Source organism: Mytilus edulis, chromosome 6 (assembly GCF_963676685.1).
Source record: "Mytilus edulis chromosome 6, xbMytEdul2.2, whole genome shotgun sequence".
In the NCBI taxonomy this organism is placed as follows: domain Eukaryota; kingdom Metazoa; phylum Mollusca; class Bivalvia; order Mytilida; family Mytilidae; genus Mytilus; species Mytilus edulis.
Window position 1 is genome coordinate 68,114,171 of NC_092349.1, and position 19,839 is coordinate 68,134,009.

The following is a 19,839-nucleotide window of genomic DNA, read 5'->3' on the forward strand; positions in this document are numbered from 1 at the left end:
GCAAATACTATAATTTTTCCATTCATCAAAAATATAATTTATGCTGACAAGAAATACTTTCTAAGAACAAAAGTCCGTGCTTTTAATTAGATCTATAATATCGGGTGTAAAAAAACAGAAAATTGTCTTTTGATAATGAAAAAAAAAATGTTTGGACTTTAACGGTGCTTTTTTGTGGACTTTAGCGGAACTTGTTGTTGTGGACTTTAACGGTGTTTTCTTGTGGACTTTAGCGGAGGTCATTTTGTGGACTTTAGCGGAAATTTTGTGGACTTTAGCGGCGTTGTGGACTTTAGCGGAAAATTGTTGTGGACTTTAGCGGTGTTGTGGACTTTAGAGGAATTGTGGACTTTAACGGTGCCACATGGTCTACTTTTATAAATTGTGACTCGGATGGAGAGTTGTCTCATTGTCACATACGACATCTATATGGCTCAAAAACGAAACGAGACGGGATAAAAAGGGATGAAAAAATCTACGCTACTTTTTTAATATATTTATAATGGGCTTTATATGAGTCAAAATAGAGTAAAATAGTGGGTCGCATTTGGGTATAAGCGTCACGCCGGATTGCCGATTTTTTGCAAGCGTGACAGGTGAAAGTCAAATGATTGTGTAGAGAAAAACGGGAAATGAAGTCTAGCGGGACACGGATAATTACAAAAAATTAGAACTGCATAGTATAAGCGGGATACGGGAATCTGACAAAACAATAAGCGGAATACGGGAATCTGCCAAAACAGTAAGCGGGATCCGGGTCAGAACCCCCAATGAGACCCCAGAAAAAGATATTTTTGTATATTCATCCTATTGTTACAGTCATGCCTTCAATAACAAAAGTATCCGATGCATGCATTTTTTCATATTTTTGGTCCCTTTTTCAATTTTGTGGAGTCCAAATTTATAGACAAAAGTCCTTTAATATAGATATTTGGAATTCGTTGAAATGCTGAATCTGACCATGTATCAAGTTTGGGGATTTTTTTGCCTATAGTTGCTGAAATAGCCCACATAGAGTTCCAAAGGGTCTAAAATCAACAAAAATGAATTGTAGCATGCATTTCGTGTACAATAACCCAAATGTGCATGGTTTTACCTCTGTGGTAGTATCCATTCGCGGATCTAGAATTTTTCATAAGTAGGGGCCCACTGACTGCTTAAGAGGATCCGCTGCTGTCACGCTCCAGTGATTCACTATATAAGTTAAAATCAAGAAGAAACGTAATCTGAAGAATACAATATGACATTTTGAGAATCGCTTTTGTTACAAGTTTGAAAAGCAATATATTTGATGAAGAATGAATGAGGAGTTTGTATTTCAATTGGAAAATACATGTATCATAAATCCTAAAGTCATCAACTAAGTTTTTTTTCATTTGTTGCAAGTGCATTTATCACATAATTCTACAATAAAAATTCCTCGCATCTTTGAAAATTCTACATTAATAATGACTGCACTAACAGTGATAATTCATCGCATCTATAGTTAAAATGGATCGCTTTCAATAATCGATATGCTATATTATGATGCTTTTATAACACTTATTTGAAGTTTAATGCTATGTTTGTATATTATAAAGACATTTCACAATGAAAATATGTTAAAACTTAACTTAAAATCCTTTAACTTGATATTTTCATAACGTAAACAAATACAGTTTTCCCATGATCCTTTATTCTACAATAGACATACCCGCATATAACAGTAAAAATGAACTAGCTGGATTCGCACTTTATATACTGATAATGTGAAGTAAAGTAATATTCTATATATTACATTTCTTCCAAGTTGTTTTATTTATTTCTTTAATTGTATGCGATTGTATTTTGTATTTTTTGTAATTTACCTCTTGTTTCACATGTCAATGTGACGGAGTGTTTTTGAAATAAAAGCATATATATTGCACTTTGTGTAAACAATAAATAATCAATAACGCTACTACTGTTTTTATTATTAAATGTTATTTTTCCACTATCTGTTCCAAATCTGCCGTTACATATACGTAGACCGGACGACTGGCATAACTGCAATATACGCTCACCAAAACTATTTGGAGGTTTAATGTCTTCAGATTTTCTATTACAAATATAACTATCATTTACATAGTCAATAAAAGAAATACTGTTTATCAGTTCTTTATCTAATGTATCATTAACTATATTGTCCGCTTTTAGACCTACTCGTCCATTCAAGTCGCCTATCACAGCCACAGTTCCTAATGTACTATAATGTTCAATATTTTCTTGCAGTATATCAAAAACATCTAGATCATATTTACGGTATTAAAATACATTTTTATCAGGGGGCATATAAATAGCACAAATATACAAATCTAAACCATTTAAACATACATTGATGTCAATTTTTAACCAGATCATACTATCTGCACAACATTTCAATAAAGTAGTATAGTGAGTTAACCATTTCTTATAAAAAATAACTACACCTCCTCCTTTACATTTTTCTCTATACACAATTTTTTTTTTCGTAGCCTTTCATTTCAAATTCATCGGGACATTTAAGCCAGCATTCATTTAGACACAATATATCATATTTATTTACTAAATTCAAGAAATTTCTATCTGATAATTTCCGGATCAACCCTTTTGATAAGAGCAAATTTTCAAGGAACCACTATTTTTAGCACAATCATTCTCCGCTACCTCCTATTCCTTCCATAGCTCACCATTAACATACAATTTGTCTCCAACAATATAAGCTTTTTTGGTTTTTTTTCCTTTCTTTGAGCATGATGGGTACCAGTTTTTTCCGTCTTTCTAGAACCTCTTTGGGATACTGTGGGCTTATACCATAATTGGTGTTTTTTAAACGGTTTGAGACACTGCGGATCATTTCACGATCCTCGAATTTTCTAAATTTCCACACAATTGACCTTGGTTTGGCTGCGCCATTTTTCCTTTTTCCTAAGCGATACGCTTTTTCCAAGGTTATCTTGTCTTTTGCGTTTTCTATTTTTAGTTGGTTTTCACAGAATTCCAAAATTTTGTTTACACAGTTTTCATTATATGTTGATCCCGTTGCACCCCCCTTAGCTCCTTCATTGTTTTCACTAGCTTCCTCAATTTCAAAGAATACTAAATTTTGCTTTAGATTTTGGGATTCAATATCCACTAGTTTATCACGAACCTCTTTGTTTTCATTTTTCGTCAATTCTACACCAGAGTTAATAGTGTCTACTTTTAATTTCAAACCTTTTAGATCGTCGTGTGCATTTGACAGAAATTGTGCACTTTGTTCTAATGTGCTAATGCGCTTTTTACAGTCTATAATTTCGTTATCCATAGAACCAAATTTTGTTTCCATTTTGTTTAATCGGGACTCTATTTTGTCAAGTGTTGTTAATTTTGTTTCTATATTGGCCATCCTTTGACACATTTCTTGAAGTGTATACGTTCTATCCCCTGTATATTGGGCGGGGGCGTTACGTGAGCTAAAGGTGGTGGGGAGTACGGTTGATATGTTTGGAAAGGTTGGTATCCTATCGGTGAACTAGCCATTGGGCCGGTGTATTGTTGATTGGAATTATTCATCGGAAAGTTTTGATTGAAACTACTACTTGAGTTGTTTTCATTTGAACACAAATAAGACTGTGTATTGTTATTTACCTTCGTTCATTTTCTTTTATCGAGGAAACTCGTCTGGTCTGATAACGAAGAATCACTCACAGATTTTTTAGAATTTCGTTGTGGACGTTTCCTCTTTGCTCCTCTAGGATTCCCAGAATAGTTTCCTTCTCTAGGCTTTCCTCTAGGCATCCCAGAGTAGTTTTATCACTAACAAACACATTTTATTCAGGTTTACAGTCTTTAGTTTGCAATAAATCCTATATAACTTTATAGGTTGCTGTTCGGTGTGAGCAAAGCCTCCGTGTTGAAGACTGTACTTTGACCTATAATGGTTTACATTTATAAATGGTGACTTAGATGGAGAGTTGTCTCATTGGCACTCATACCACATCTTCTTATAACTATTAGACTATATTAGATTTATTTTGCTTGTTTATTTCAGAAGTTTTTATCCACTCCCATTTTTCATTCTACGCCTATGCAACTGGTTTTTCTCATTGTTAAAGGCTGTATACGGTATCCGTGATAGTGCGGATAGGTGTCTCGTTGACTATCCGGCATTGACTATCATACCACATCTCCCTATATTTTTATAAAAAAAACTTTCTGTAACGTGGTCTAGAAGTTTCGTTCACATGGTGTCGTTTTGGTAGGATAATCTCCGAGGCGAGTTTCGAGGTAAACAAATTTTCCTCGCCTAAAGGCTCTGCATGGAATTATTTTTACCGCTCAACCGGTATTTTTGGCAAATACCCTTTGTATATGTTCCAGACCATATGAGTATTTGGACCGTACGCGTACGGTCCGGACCACATACGTATACTGGTCCGATCATACGCGCGTACGGTCGGACCGTATTATTATACGCGTATGGTCCAGTATATATGATCTGACAATAAATGTTATTGGATCATATGGGTTAGATTTAAACAAACATTTATCACAATCTTTATTTTTAGTATTACAAATTGCTATTACAATTAGATGGATAAAATGAACAAACGAGCAATTGAAATAAAATATTAAAAATTTCGTTTAATTGTATATCTGAATCATATTTTGGTACTCCCGCCCAAGTTAAATGACACTTGCTACAATGTACCACGTAATAATTTTTACATTTAAATGTATGCAGTTCAGTGTGCATGCCTGTTCCTTTGCATTGGCTTTTTTTTTTTGTAAAGTTGCTTAATATTCTAATACAATTGTCCTCGAACATTATGTTTTCTTCCGATATTTTCAATGTAAGTGATCATAATTCAATTAATGTACAAACATGTATCACAGGTCGACATGCAAAATACAAGAGATTAACAGATTTAATCAGAGTGAATTTTTTGAATAGTTAAAAAATAAAGTTTTTATTTCAATTACAGTTAAACTTTTTTGTATTAGTTTGAGAGTTAAGTTATGTTGATCTGATATGTGAATTTGTATCTTATAAACTTGACCAACTTCTTAATATAAGTCGGACCCGCGTAGGCGTACGGTCCGACCATATGAGTATTTTGAAAAAGTACGCATACGGTCAAGACCGTACGCGTACGTTCCAAATACTCATACGGTCTGGAACATATACATGATATAGAAATCCCCATGTGTAAAAGTTCGGTAGTATATTTAGAAAATTGGAATACATAAAGCGAGACTACAACCAGTCGCTAAACTTTATGGACGAAATGAAACGTACACTATAATGTTGCCAAGGAGAAATTCTACAGACGCAGACGTTACGCGCGATGTTCGTACATCATTGGAAAATCGGTGAAGTTGGCAAGATGCAAGTCTATATAGTATAAAATATATAATTTTGTGATATCATATGCATTGCCATTATACGTATTTTAAAATCAAAGAGATGCATGATAGCTCCGAGGTGGAAGAAGGTAAATAAAAGGTTACAAGCAGCCCCAATAACCCAGCCTGCTTCGTTCCATTATCGTTATGACGGGTTTTTTTTTTCTTCAAACATGAATGTGTCATCCGTACAATCATTTTCTATGTTCAATGGACCGTGAAAATTAGGTAAAATCTTTAATTTGGCAGTAAAATTAGAAAGATCATATATATCATAAGGAACACATGTGAACTAAGTTTCAAGTTGATTGGATTTCAACTTCATCAAAAACTACCTCGACCATAAACTTTAACCTGAAGCAGGACGGACTAACAGACTAGAAAACATAATACCCATAAACGGGGCATAAAAATAGTAAGTCTGTTTGCATGATTCTAGTTATAAATCAGTAGAAAAGATGAACATGTAGCTAGCAGACCAGGGTTTATTTTCTTATGTAAGAATATATGATGCTTGTTGATATTTCCAGTTTTGAATTATGCACAAAGATGGACCTTTTACAGGTTGGGAACAACACCTCCAAATGAGGGGTAACCGTCATTGGAAGAACATAACAACCCACTGTAAAAATGAGCACCTTTACAATCATATTATTTGATGAATCTATCCCCAAAAACTATGCATCTATCAAGTATTAAATGGTCAAAACATGGCAAAAGAATTTTGTGATGTTTTGATTATTAATGATATAAAATTTATGAATTAGGAAAGATAACTATATAATGTTACGTTTATTCATAAAATAAATATCAAAAGTGCAATGTTATTTCGTAGTGCATTTGTTATAGACAATAAATGAAGAAAAAAATTAAATTCCCACATGCGCTTTCTCAATTATATTTTTACAATTTGTTGTACTACTTTTGGGACAAATTATATCAAAATTATAGAAACTTCATCGGCTCCGACTCAACATATGGACAATTTTATGATATATTTTTACAATGTGTTGTACTACTTTTGGGACAAATTATATCAAAATTAAAGAAAACTTCATCGACTCCGGCTCAACATATGGATAATTTTATGTTAAGGGGATCTTGAAATCTAAAATTTTAGTACAAAAGACTGTTTATCCATAGTCTGATTGGCCCTGTGACTACAACCAGTCTATAAACATTATTGCCGAAACGAAACATTCATTAATGTTGTCAAGGAGAAATTCTACAACTTATCACACCTCCAAGTATGTATATCTTACATATTTACTTTTCACGCACTGACACTTGTTTCTATCCATGAGGAGGTCGACTATCCATATAAATAGAAGAAGGTGGCTAACGATTGGTAGTCGACCTCCCCATGGATAGAAACAAGTGCATGTGCCTTCACATTAGAGAAGAAGACTAGATATGAGGCCCAAGACCACAATTAATGACCCCGCTTTGTCCACGAATATAGTTCCTTTTAATTAGAGTGTATTTTTCCTTAATTTTTTTTCTTTCCTTTCCTCACTCATTCCTTAAATCTTTTTGGGTGGAAATGAAAGAAGAGAGGTCAAATAAATTTTTGGAGGTTGTATTTTAACTGATTTTGATATGGAATGAGTGATTAGGTCAAGTGCAAAAAGGTGATATTTACAGTTTTCGGAACATCTCTTGACTTGTCAATGGGGGTATGGATGTGTATTGGCTAAATTTGTAAAAGTGATTGCTTCAATCTTTCTGAATTTTGGATATATATTTGGACTAGGACAATACATTACACACACAAAAAATTGGACAAAAGTGCATGGTGCAATTTTTTTAATGATGCAAAAGGTTATAAAGAACTGATAGAGGAATTAATTGTGGTCTGTGGCCATGAGTTGCAGCGCAAAAATTGCTATCCGGTAGACTTTTTAAACGATTGGTTGTAGTTAGGAAACCAGTGTTCTGTGTCTGATGATGGTAAAATTTAACTGAGTTTACCAAATATCAGTGGTTATAGTTACACACACTTCATGCTTTAATGCGGGGTTCACACATTGCCGATTATTGCTCCCGTTTGAGATCAGACAGCGATACGACACGAAAAGTGAAAAAGTCGGATTAGTATCCTCAATTATCTGGAATGTCCTATTATTGTCTGAACTCAGTCGTTTTAGTTCGTAACATATTCCTACTGGTCGGGAAGGGTCCGAATAGTTCGGCAAATCACCCCGACATTTAGGTGCGTCACGTAACATTCGGGGAAACTCAGCCGATTTTGTCTAGTCGGATTACAATCGTGCCTATGTCGTGACAGATTCTGCTGTATCGGATCGAATTCCTAACAATGTTCTGTGTATTCGGGACGGTGTTTTTGCCGAAACCGTTCCGAAACCAGGGGCGGATGCAGGAATTTTCGAAAGGGGGGGTGCTAACCCAGGGCACCCAGGGCAAAGGGGGGGTGCAAAACATATGTCCCGATACAAATGCATTGATCGGCAAAAATAAAGGGGGGTGCGCACCCCCGGAACCCCCCCCCCCCCCCCTGGATCCGCCACTGGAAACAGTCCCGTTATCAATTCTAAATTCGTCAATGATACCCACGTCAGAGTCCCGACAATTACAGAATACAATACGACTGAGACCAGACAAAGCTGTTTGCAATGCGATAGAGCGGACCGTGATAAGTACGTTCCGACAGTACCTGATCATCCCGAGTATGCCGACAGTTTTCGAACGGATAACTTCCGTCAGCGTCGGTTCACTGTCTTGTCACTATCTGATCTCTGTCGGATTACATTCGGTAGAATCGGGACGCAGTCGTGACAGACTTGGTCGAAATTTACCTGGCGAAAGATACAAATCGGATTAGAAGCGGATTTAGAACGGGATTATCGGGATAAAATCGCTTGGAAACGGTTGAATATCGACGCTTCCTGAACTATATCTGATTGTTGTCGTGATAAAATTATTTTTTTTACAAATTTTAATTAAAGTTTGAATTTCCATCCACGATTCATAGGATCTAGTAGTCATCCAGGTCTCTTCAGGTAAAAAGTTGCCTTTACTTTGCATGGGCAACTGTGTGGAGTAAAATTTGACACAAGTTTGTACTATAGTAGTAGTAGTATATATATAGTGTATGGTAAGTAGAAGGCAATATTTTTCTTAAGGGTGACAAGATGTCGGGCATTACAGTTGAAGTCGCCCTTATAACAGGCAATGTTAAAAAAAAATTGGGCAACTCTCCGTAATTAACAAATTAACTAATTTATTTAATTATTTATTTTTCCATTCACTTATAATTAATAAACCATGAAATAATTATACAATCCAGGTTTCTTCAGGGCACTTTTTGCCTTTACTTTGTACAGGCAACTGTGTGGAGTAAAATTTTACACAAATTTGTACTATAGTAGTATGTATGTATAGTATATGGTATATTGTAGGCAACATCTTTTTTTAAGGGTAACAACGTTGATGTCGGACATTTAAGTGGTAGTCTCCCTTATAATAGGCAATGATAAAAAAAAATTCTGGGCAACTTTCCATTGTCACGAGCAGGATCTGCATCTACCATAATTGGAACGTGTCTCTAGTGTTTGTGCATTGTGCATTTTGTGTCTTTTTTTGTATGCATTTTTAGGCAAGTTTTTGAGATTTGTTTACCGTCTAGACAAATGACGTGAACAATATAGAATTTTCATATATTTTATTATCAGGAAGCACATCAAAACATTAGTATATACATCTTATTATTTACAATACATAGATATGCAGTATATGTTTAAATCATTTCTTAATATCCATATGGTAATGTTTTATAATCGGACCAAACTTTTTCCCACAAATGTCACATTCATACATCTCATGCTGCTTGGACTGTCGATGATGTTTTGAACCATGTACTTTACTTTCCATCTTTCCTCGTTCGTGGTTCACAAGTGAATGAGTATCTGCAAAAAAAGAAAATAATTTATAGGTTAAAATATTACCCATAATGCAACAACAACAAAATATACCAGAGTTTACAAGAATACTCTAGAATATACATTTCATACTTAATTTTTTTTCCCAGAATGCATTTCGAAGACTATATAAAATTTCGAATTATCGGTTCATTTCATATTTACAACAGTCTTGCATGTGTGAAGATGGATACACAAAATTGTCCTATTTGTGAATTGAGATTTTCCGGGAAAGATAATATGTTGCGACATCATAGAAATAAACATGGAATAAGTCAACCATATCTACAGAGCGATGATATGTATCCGACTCCTCCTGCGCCAAAGGAAGATAGCCTACTACCTCCTCCTCCTCCTCCAGGAAAGGAAGATAGCATACCGCTTCCTCCTCCTCCTCCTCCTCCTCCTCCTCCAAAGGGAGATAGCCTGCAGTTATCACAGCTGAGAGACGATAATACAGAACACTTTACGTTTAAACATCCATTCACTATGACAGTGAGCGGACCAACTTCTTGTGGAAAGACATATTTTCTTAAACAATTGCTTCAAAATTTAGACATTGTTTCACCCAAACCACAGAGAATTATATGGTTGTATAGAAGATGGCAGCCTTTGTATGAGGAAATAAAAAACACAGTTCTACCAGGAGTGCAATTCATTCAAGGGATACCTATAGATTTGGAAAATGATAGCTTTCTTGACCCAACCGAGCGAAACTTGATTATTTTGGACGACTTGATGTCTACTGCAGCCAAAGACCCGAGAATTACCGATTTGTTTACTGAAGGAAGCCACCACAGGAATTTATCCGTAGTAGTGCTTAACCAAAATTTGTATTACAGCAAGGATCCTACTCAGAGGAGAAACTGTCATTATTTAGTTATGTTTAATAATCCAATAGATAAGCAACAAGTGATGACATTAGCTAAACAAATGTATCCAGGAAAAGTCAGATATTTTATGGATAAGTTTCAGGAAGCTATAAAAAAAAACTTCGGATATTTATTAGTAGATTTGAAACCAACAACTCTCGAAACTTTACGATTAAGAGCAAACATTTTAAAAGAAAACTTTCGTGACGTCACACAGACGCCAATGATTACAAATACAGCAGTCAGAGAAGATTTACAACATTATACAGAAAAGATTCAAAGTGAACAGACGTTAAATAGAGATCGCTCAAAAATGAATTCATGTGACGATTGTGGAGTTTTGTTTGAAACTATTCATGATCTACAGAGACACATTAAAACATGGTGCCCGGAAAATAAAGAATCAAAAAGAAAATTGCCTGAAGATATAGAAGAAAACAGTTCAGCAAAGAAGGCAAGACTTGACAACCAATCAGATAACGAGTACGTTTTAAATGACACCAAGCAAGAAAATAAAGCTTATCTGAAGATAGGCAAAATATCAAGAGATTATAATGAAGAAGCAAGAGAGGTGAAAATAAAGAAATACTTGAAAAAGGGGCTTTCAAAAACAGAAGCCAAACAGAGAGCAAATGACAAGCTAAAAAATGAGGATTGGATTATATTTATGAACAGATATTTGCAGGTAATTGAATACATCATGAGATTAAAATATGAAAAAATGCATGTTCATGTTATGAACAAAGTCGAAGCGTATTTACGCGATGGATTTGATGAAAATAGAGCTATCCAGATGGCGATTAAAAAATATAGACACCAGCTTGAGAACTTCATAGAAGACAGTCAAAGTTCCGGTAAAGATGTTGACACTGAATCTAAAGACAATGAAAGTGATCATGGAAATGACAGCCATAGCGGTAGTGAAGACGAAAACACCACTGATAGGGAAACTGATAATGAAAGCGAGGCTAGTGAATAGAAATATAAGTAACTGAAAATATTAAAAAAAAAAAACATTTAACATTAGAACGCAGAACAACGAACATGTCTTGGAAAGACTACCTAAGGAACCTTTATTTCAATCCATCTAACCCTGCCAGCTTTTCCGGACCTGAAAAGATTTTTGCTTTTGTCAAAAAGGATGGAAAATATACGTTGAGCAAATACAAAATACGGAAGTGGTTACACAATCAGGAATCATACAGTATTCAAAGGCAGGCAAAGAGACCCCACAAAAGAACTCATATAATAGTTGCCGGCATTGATGACCAATGGTCTGCTGACCTTATGGATATGGTGAAGTTTTCAAAGTACAACGATGGATTTTCATACATTTTAGTAGTTATAGATACATTTTCCAAATACTTATGGCTACGAAAGTTAAAAGACAAGAAAGGTTCTTCCGTAGCTAAGGCATTTGAAGATATATTGAAAACACGCTCTCCCAGGCGAATTCGAACAGACAAAGGACAGGAGTTTAGATCGAGACTCGTTCAAGATGTTTTTCAAAAAAGGGGGATACATCATTTTTATGCATTGAATGAAGTTAAAGCATCGGTATCGGAAAGAGCAATCAAAACAATTAAAACTAAAATTTATAGATATTTTACTTACAAACAAACATATAGGTATCTAGAAAAGTTGCAAAGTTTTGCAGATGCATACAATCACACTGTTCATCGTACAATAGATATGCCACCAGCTGAAGTGACCAATGCAAATGAAGAGATCGCCCGTCTATCAACCTATTTTTCTTCACATTCATCAACGAAACCCGTGAAACGTCTACAATTTCGATACAAAAAAGGAGATAAAGTAAGAATAACACACCTGAGAAATGTGTTTTCAAGGGAATATGACCAAAAATGGACAGGTGAAATTTTCACAATATTCAGAAGATACTGGAGGGGTCAAACTCAGACATATCGAATCAAAGATTATAATAACGATGAAATAACAGGATCATTTTATCAGTCAGAATTACAGAAGGTGGAATTAAGTGACAATGAACAATGGAAAATTGAGAAAATTATAAAAGGAAAAGGAACTGGTCGAAATAAACAATATTTTGTAAAATGGTTGAATTGGCCTGTAAAATTCAATTCTTGGGTGAAAGCTAGTGACGTTAAAGATTTATGATTGTTAATACGTTATGTTGTTCATATTTAATACAATGTATCTTTAATTAATAAATTCTGTTTGAAACTGATGCTAGTTTGTTTTGATAGTCTGATTAAGAAACTGGCGTTTCAAGATTTTCCACGCCCCATTCAAATTTCTGTCACCAGAAACAGAGCTGGCACCCCAAAGGGTCCACATGAACTGTTAGTCGGAAAGGATTTCCCAGTCATAGCGGGGACATATCATATTGCTTTCCTTTCCGTTATAGCTATGATATCGCCCTAGACTGGTACACATAGTTCATGCGTAGGAAGGCCTCAGACTTACAAAGTTTACAATCTTTACAAAATTCATATCGATATTTTATAGATGCAGTGATTTTTTACTTTTCACAAAATATTTGTCTCAATAAATAAAAATGATGACATAAAAACACTTACCTTGATAAAACTGTCGTGGATCCTGTTCGTTCACTGTATTAGAAGATGTCTGAAATGTGATCCGCTTTCGGGTTTATATACAACATGACTAAACCACTTAATCAAAGGGGTATTTAGCAATGTAAATCAGAATAAAATCAAATAGTATAAGGTATATTGTCAGTATATGTTCATAAATGATAATTTTTTCGATATTTGATAACTGATATTTAATTAATAGATCAATGTAGACCAATACAATAATAATAAAAATAAAATTTCAACACTTTACACCCCTTAAATTGGATTCGTCCATTTTTCTACGCACAGTATACGTTGAACCACCGTACTGAACAGACGTGTTTTAGGCTCCGAAATGTAATATGATAATTTATATATATACAGTTATTCCCCCTTAAAGTATTTAGTTCTTATTAAGAATATTTTTTTTTTGCATAACGGACAGAAATATTCAAATAGATAATTCATAAATTATATTTACCAAAGTAATGTTATAATCCGTAAATCAATACTGTTATTTACACGTTTACATGTATGTCCCATAAGGAATGACCAGATAAGTCAAAAATCAATAATGACTCATGTTCCCAAAGGGATTAACCAGATAAGCCCAAATCAATAATTATCAAGTACTAGTAATGTTTTTACACAATTATAGATTAATGATTGTATAAGTATTGCATGGTTTATTAATTATAAGTGAATGAAAAAAAATAATTAAATAAATTAGTTAATTTAATTACGTTACGGAGAGTTGCCCAGAATTTTTTTTTTATCATTGCCTATTATAAGGGAGACTACCACTTAAATGTCCGACATCAACGTTGTTACCCTTAAAAAAAGATGTTGCCTACAATATACCATATACTATACATAAATACTACTATAGTACAAACTAGTGTAAAATTTTACTCCTCCCGGTTGCCCATGCAAAGTAAAGGCAACTTTTTACCTGAAGAGACAGGGATTGTATAATTATTTCATGGTTTATTAATTATAAGTGAATGGAAAAATAAATAATTAAATAAATTAGTTAATTTGTTAATTACGGAGAGTTGCCCAATTTTTTTTTTAACATTGCCTGTTATAAGGGCGACTTCAACTGTAATGCCCGACATCTTGTCACCCTTAAGAAAAATATTGCCTTCTACTTACCATACACTATATATATACTACTACTACTATAGTACAAACTTGTGTCAAATTTTACTCCACACAGTTGCCCATGCAAAGTAAAGGCAACTTTTTACCTGAAGAGACCTGGATGACTACTGGATCTTGATCAGACTTTAATAAATTTTGATCGGGAATGGTCCTGTCCAGGACGGCAGTAAAAATCGTGTATGTGTGACCCCAGCTTAAGCCCCAGTCCCAATAAAACACTATAGCACCACGATCACCACGATCTAAAATAAATTCAGATCGTGATGAGCTCGCATTATGAGCGGCATGAAAATGTAAATTTTTGATTCAATCACGTTGATACCACGTCCTCATTACGCTTCTACAACGATCCCGCTACGATTATATACCATGTTCTCAACACGCTTATTCTGCGACCTCACGATAATCACGATCTTTCTACTTTCATCGCGTTCTCACTATAACCATTTGACGATTTATCCGATCTTACCACGCTTCTACTGCGATTATAGCACGCTCTTACCACGACCATACTACGATCATATTGCGTTCATACCGCGATCTTAAGTTACGCTCCTCGCAATAACGTGTTCGATATAAATATGGTATCATTACTTCTATTTCTCATTGATACGTAGAGTTTCTCGAACAGTCATGCAACCAAAATCCTCGCAAAGTGTAAGAGAAGAGGTAGAGGAAGAGGGAGATCTGATTGCACCGAATCTTGATCCAAAAGATATATGTCGGACCGACCAACCTGAATCACAACTTATTGCTGGTCCATCAAGATGCTTTAGTGAACGGTCGTAGTGGTGCTACAAATGTGTCAAGTATGATTAAGCGATAAAGAACAAGAGGTCCAAATTAAATACAGACAAAAAAAGCTTGAGAGCTTTTATAAATTTTATATGACAATGAGCATGATGATCGTAGTATTCATGAACGTTAGAACAGCGTGACTGCATGGACGTACTAAAATCGTACTACGGTATTGAACAGCGTGGTATAAACGTGGTATAGTCATCGTGGAAGCGTGTTTGCCGGGGTTGCGTTAAGAACGTGATGGTCTTTGCGATCTTACCACGATCTTACTGCGCTTTCACTACGCTTCTGCTACGACCTGATTTCGCCACGACCGCACCACGATTGTTTTGAACATGTTCAAAGTTGGCCACGCTCATCACGATCATTTTTTTTATTGATTGAAAAGAGTAACAGGAGACGACCACTAACTGGTCCTCAGATAACTGTCAATCCTAGTCAATCTAAAACACCTACCACATCCCTTGGGTATGAATTTTCGACTTCGGCTATAGTGAGCTATTTCAGTTAGAACACTCTAACACCAAGACTCCTAGGTAAACAATAGTTTTTGTAATATGTTGAAGCTTTTATTTTAAATTACTTTCTAGATTTGATTATACTGTATTTTGAATTTTAATAGATAGGAAGAATGTGGAGTCTCAACTGGGCAAGGGGAGGTAATACCCCTGTTTAACTCCTCATACTTGAAATTTCCTAAGTTTTTTTTAGGGAAAACAACACTTTTTTTTACTTAAATATTCACATTTGTACAAGTCTTCTTTAAACATCAGATGTATACTAGCTAAAATTGACTATTATTTAGGGTCCTGTTAATAAAAAAAATGTAAATAGAGCTCTTGATTTGGAGGGACGAAGATATGATGCGTAACTACATTTGATTAGGTGAAATTTCAAAAAAAAATGTTTTGTTAAAAGTGCATCTGATATTTTTTTATTATGTATAATATTATTTCTGAAAGCAAGTGGACAGCAAAATAATGAGGAAATGAAGCTTCTTGGCAGTCAAGAGTCAGGACAGCAGCTCTAAGAGAGATGGTCAATTAAATCTTTTAACCAAGTCTGAGACTTTACCATGAAAAATATGTGGTGAGTTGAAATGTTTCACAAAAGAGATGATAAAATTATTCGTTTATTAATGTCTTTTTGTTTGATTTTGAGTATATCTACATCATTGCATACTGTAATCATAAGTATTACAGCCGATTGCATTGAGTGTGTAGGTAAATCTAATATCTTTGGTTAGCTTGCTTGCTAGCTGAACCGTGTACTACAGTCATTATTAGGTCAGGTAAACTACCCTCCTTTAAAAATAGACTAGTCCGACAGATAACCAATCTATTTGTCTGTTGGACTAGAATACTTGGAAAGTAGGGCAGTTTACCTAACCTAATAATGACTTCACGGTTTAGCTAACAAGCAAGCTAACCAAGGATGCTTCTACCTTTCCCTACACACTCAATGAAATAGGCTGTAAATGTATTTGTTTTCTACCTTTTGTATCAATAAAATTGAGAATGGAAATCAGAATTGTGTCAAAGAGACAACAACCCGGACATAGAACAGACAACAGCAGAAGGTCACCAATAGGTCTTCAATGCAGCGAGAAACTCCCGCACCCGGAGGCGTCCTTCAGCGGACCCCTTACCAAATATCTATACTAGTACAGTGATAATGGACGCCATACTAAACTCCGAATTATAAATTTACATATTGAAGATGATAGTATATAACAAATTCATAAGAAATGAAACAAGGCATAATTTGCTATTGATCTTAGGCATAATTTGATATTTAAAATAAAGATATTTTTTCTTTCCGGTTTTTTAAATTACAATGTTTTCTTGGTCTTGGGAGTAAGACTTGGATGTCTGATATTGTTAACATGTTGGTAGGTAATCAAAGTCCTTAATAATAGTTTTTGACATCAATCAATTTTTAGCTAGTTTTCTCCTTTGAATTGTTTTACAATTGTCATTTCGGGGCCTTTTATGAATGACTATGCAGTATTGGCTTTGTTCATTGTTGAAGGTCATACAGTTACTGGTATAGTTGTTAATTTCTGTGTAATTTGATATGGTGTGAAGAGTTATCTCATTGCTACATCTTCTTATTCATATTAAATGTTTTAAATACTATACAATACGATGAATTATAATACAAGTTTATTTTTCTATTGCGAAGTTATAACTATTTGATTCTGAATACGAAATATTTTTTTACAGAGTTTTTGTTTGTTATCATTGTACTCTAAAAGAAAAATTATAATGATGTACATATTATTTGATAAAAGTTAAGAATAATTGACCCAACTTTGTAGTATTACAAGTTATCCTCACAAGTTTCCTTAGGGTTGCTTGCTTCACAAAAGAATAACACACAGGTCAGTATTAAGTTTTGAATAAAAGAGTAAATAGACATCAGTTTTTTTAAACAAAAGGCAAAAATGGTCAAAAATACTCAAGTATAGCATATAAAGACATTACCTTCTAGAAGGAATCTTAATTTTAGTAGAAAAGAATAGTTGGTATATCGTAAAATTCTAATACTTTCAGATTTTCCGTGTCTTTTATGGTTTTTATACGTAAATTTTGACGGGACGTATTATGGTATACATGGTATCCAAATTTCATAAAACTTAACTTACATGTAGTTGCTTCTTATGATGGTCAAACGATCTGTACACTTTTTGGTGAAAATAAGATTCAAACCTTTTTGAGTTACGTGACTTTATAACTAAAACAAAGGGCTAATTTTTCACATGTTGCGTCGTATTACAAAAACGATTTATAATTATTGCTTTAAACTTTACACACTTCTTAGTTATATTAATGTAAGGATCTGTATACTTTTTGGTGATGATTCAAAAGGAGTAGGTCCGGTAAGACCCCTTTTTGGCCCTAAAATATAACAGTTTTACAAAATTGTTAAAATGTAAACTTTTAGTTATTTATTGGACAGTTGAATGCTTCTGCTACATAAATATGGGCTGTTTTTGACAATACAATGCACATATATCGGGTTGTAGCACCATTAAGTCATGCTAAATTACTGAAATCTTCAAAATTCTATCATTTTAGTTAAATTTTAGACGATTTCCGTGTAAAACGAAAGTGGCCGCATTCGTGTTCATCCTTAATATTGCAATGTAAGTTGTATTTTATGATAATACATAACATATTTAAAGGTTGTGGATGAACACGGATGCGGCCACTTTCATTTTTGACAAAAACAATCTGAAAAGTGACGTTTTTTGGCATATTTGAGAGATTTTTCATATTTGAGCTTCAATCGGATCGTTTTTAATGACTTAATCAGTTAAAATCTTTGACATAAACTAATTGAATCAAGTGAAATAGACACTTAAGTGTTTAAAAAGTGGTCAAAATCTTTCTTCAGATGAAACTGAAATTTGAGGCCAAAATGAGTCCTTACCGGACCTACTCCTTTAATTTTAGAGTTATTGAGTTTTTTTGTCGAGCCTACGACTTTTGTCGCAGAAAGCTCGACATAGGGATAGTGATCCGGCGGCGGCGGCGTTAGCTAATTTACTTCTTAAAAGCTTTATATTTTAGAAGGTAAGTCCTAAAAGCTTCATACTGTGTATATGGATGCCTCGTGTTATGAAGTTTCCGTCAGTCACATGCCCAATGTCCTTGATCTCATTTTCATGGTTCAGAGACTACTTGAAAAAATAGTTAATATTTTTGTAATGTTAAATTCTCTCTTATAAGTAATAGGATAACTATATTTGGTATGTACGTACTTTGCAAGGTCCTCGTGCTTGTCAGACAGTTTTCACTTGACCTCGACCTCATTTCATGGATCAGTGAACAAGGTTAAGTTTTGGTGGTCAAGTTCATATCTCAGATACTATAAACATGTCTAGTATATTCGGTGTATGGAAGGATTGCTCAGTGTTTAGTTTTTGTGTTTTGGTTTTTTTTTTCTTAAACTAATAATATTGAAGTTGAAACTAACAACGATCACGTGTATCCTGTCAACCCCTGAAAAACATAATATTGTCTTCTTGACTACTTCCGCAAACCGTGGTCTGGTAAAATGATATATTGTTATAGTGTATGTTAATAAGTAATAGGTCAACTTTTTTTGTTGAATGGAAAAACTAAGGTGTACATGTTCAACTGGCAGGTGTCATCTAACCTTGACCTCATTTTCATGGTTCATTTGTCAATGTTTAGTTTTCTTGGTTAATGCTAAGTTTATGTGATAGTTGTAATAAAGCTTTATATTTAGGACTATCGACATAATATCAATGATTAGTAAAGAAGGCGAGATATATCAGCGTGTGCAATCTTGTGTAAAAAAGGGGGGGGGGGCGTTTTCACGTCGCTCCGTATCATTTAGTGATTATTGCATAAAACCTTACCAACTTCTTAGTTATATTAATCTGAATATTTTTTTGGTGATGATTCAAAATTTTATTTTAGAGTTGATGCTTTTTTTGTTAAAAAAAGGGGGGGGGGTTCACATGTCGCACCATATCTCAGAAAGTATTTATGATTATTGCATAATACTTCACACACAAGACAAAGGGTGTATCATGCGCTCGTGGAGCAGCTGTTTATTAAGACATAAGTGATACTTTGCCCTCCAGTTTTATTGTTTCATAATGATACAGTGGCTTTTTTAGTTGATGAATCAAAACAGCATTCACAAACTTTAGTTCAATCATGTGACATTCCGTGTAAATTAGTTCAATGTGAGTATAATATGTCAGATATATATCCATGAACACTGAGCACCACCCAACCCCACCCCCCGAATTTTGTTTATGTGTTGACAGAAAAAAAGCTTTCATAAACTGTAATCAAAGAGATATGTCTTGCTTTTTGGTATTTTCGATGCAAATGTTGAAATTAAGATAGCAACACTTTAACTTGTAAGTTTTGCAAATATTCAAAGTCAGAGAACCATGACTGAAGGTACATGGCTAAACAATCTCCGTGGAAAGGAGATGTGAATTCTTATATAACTGCATACGAATTATCATTAACTTACCACTTGCGGTTCCCCCATAAACTAGACCTAATCACAAACTAATACATGAAAACTATGCAAAAATTTCGAAGTCAATAGACCATGACTGAGGGTGTG

General features: G+C 34.4%; 1 protein-coding gene and 1 long non-coding RNA gene across 2 annotated transcripts; both read right to left on the minus strand.

Moving 5' to 3' along the window:
* Window positions 1–2,689: 2,689 nt before the first annotated feature.
* On the minus strand, window positions 2,690–3,385 carry LOC139526564 (protein unc-13 homolog C-like). The gene has a single exon (XM_071321722.1). It carries the CDS (start codon window positions 3,383–3,385, stop codon window positions 2,690–2,692), a length of 696 nt encoding a protein of 231 aa, XP_071177823.1.
* A 5,667-nt stretch (window positions 3,386–9,052) lies between these two features.
* On the minus strand, window positions 9,053–12,969 carry LOC139528225 (uncharacterized). Its single transcript, XR_011665548.1, has 2 exons — window positions 12,757–12,969; window positions 9,053–9,311 (listed from the first exon to the last, which is right to left on the minus strand). It is a non-coding gene; the product is annotated as an uncharacterized lncRNA (long non-coding RNA).
* Window positions 12,970–19,839: the final 6,870 nt, after the last annotated feature.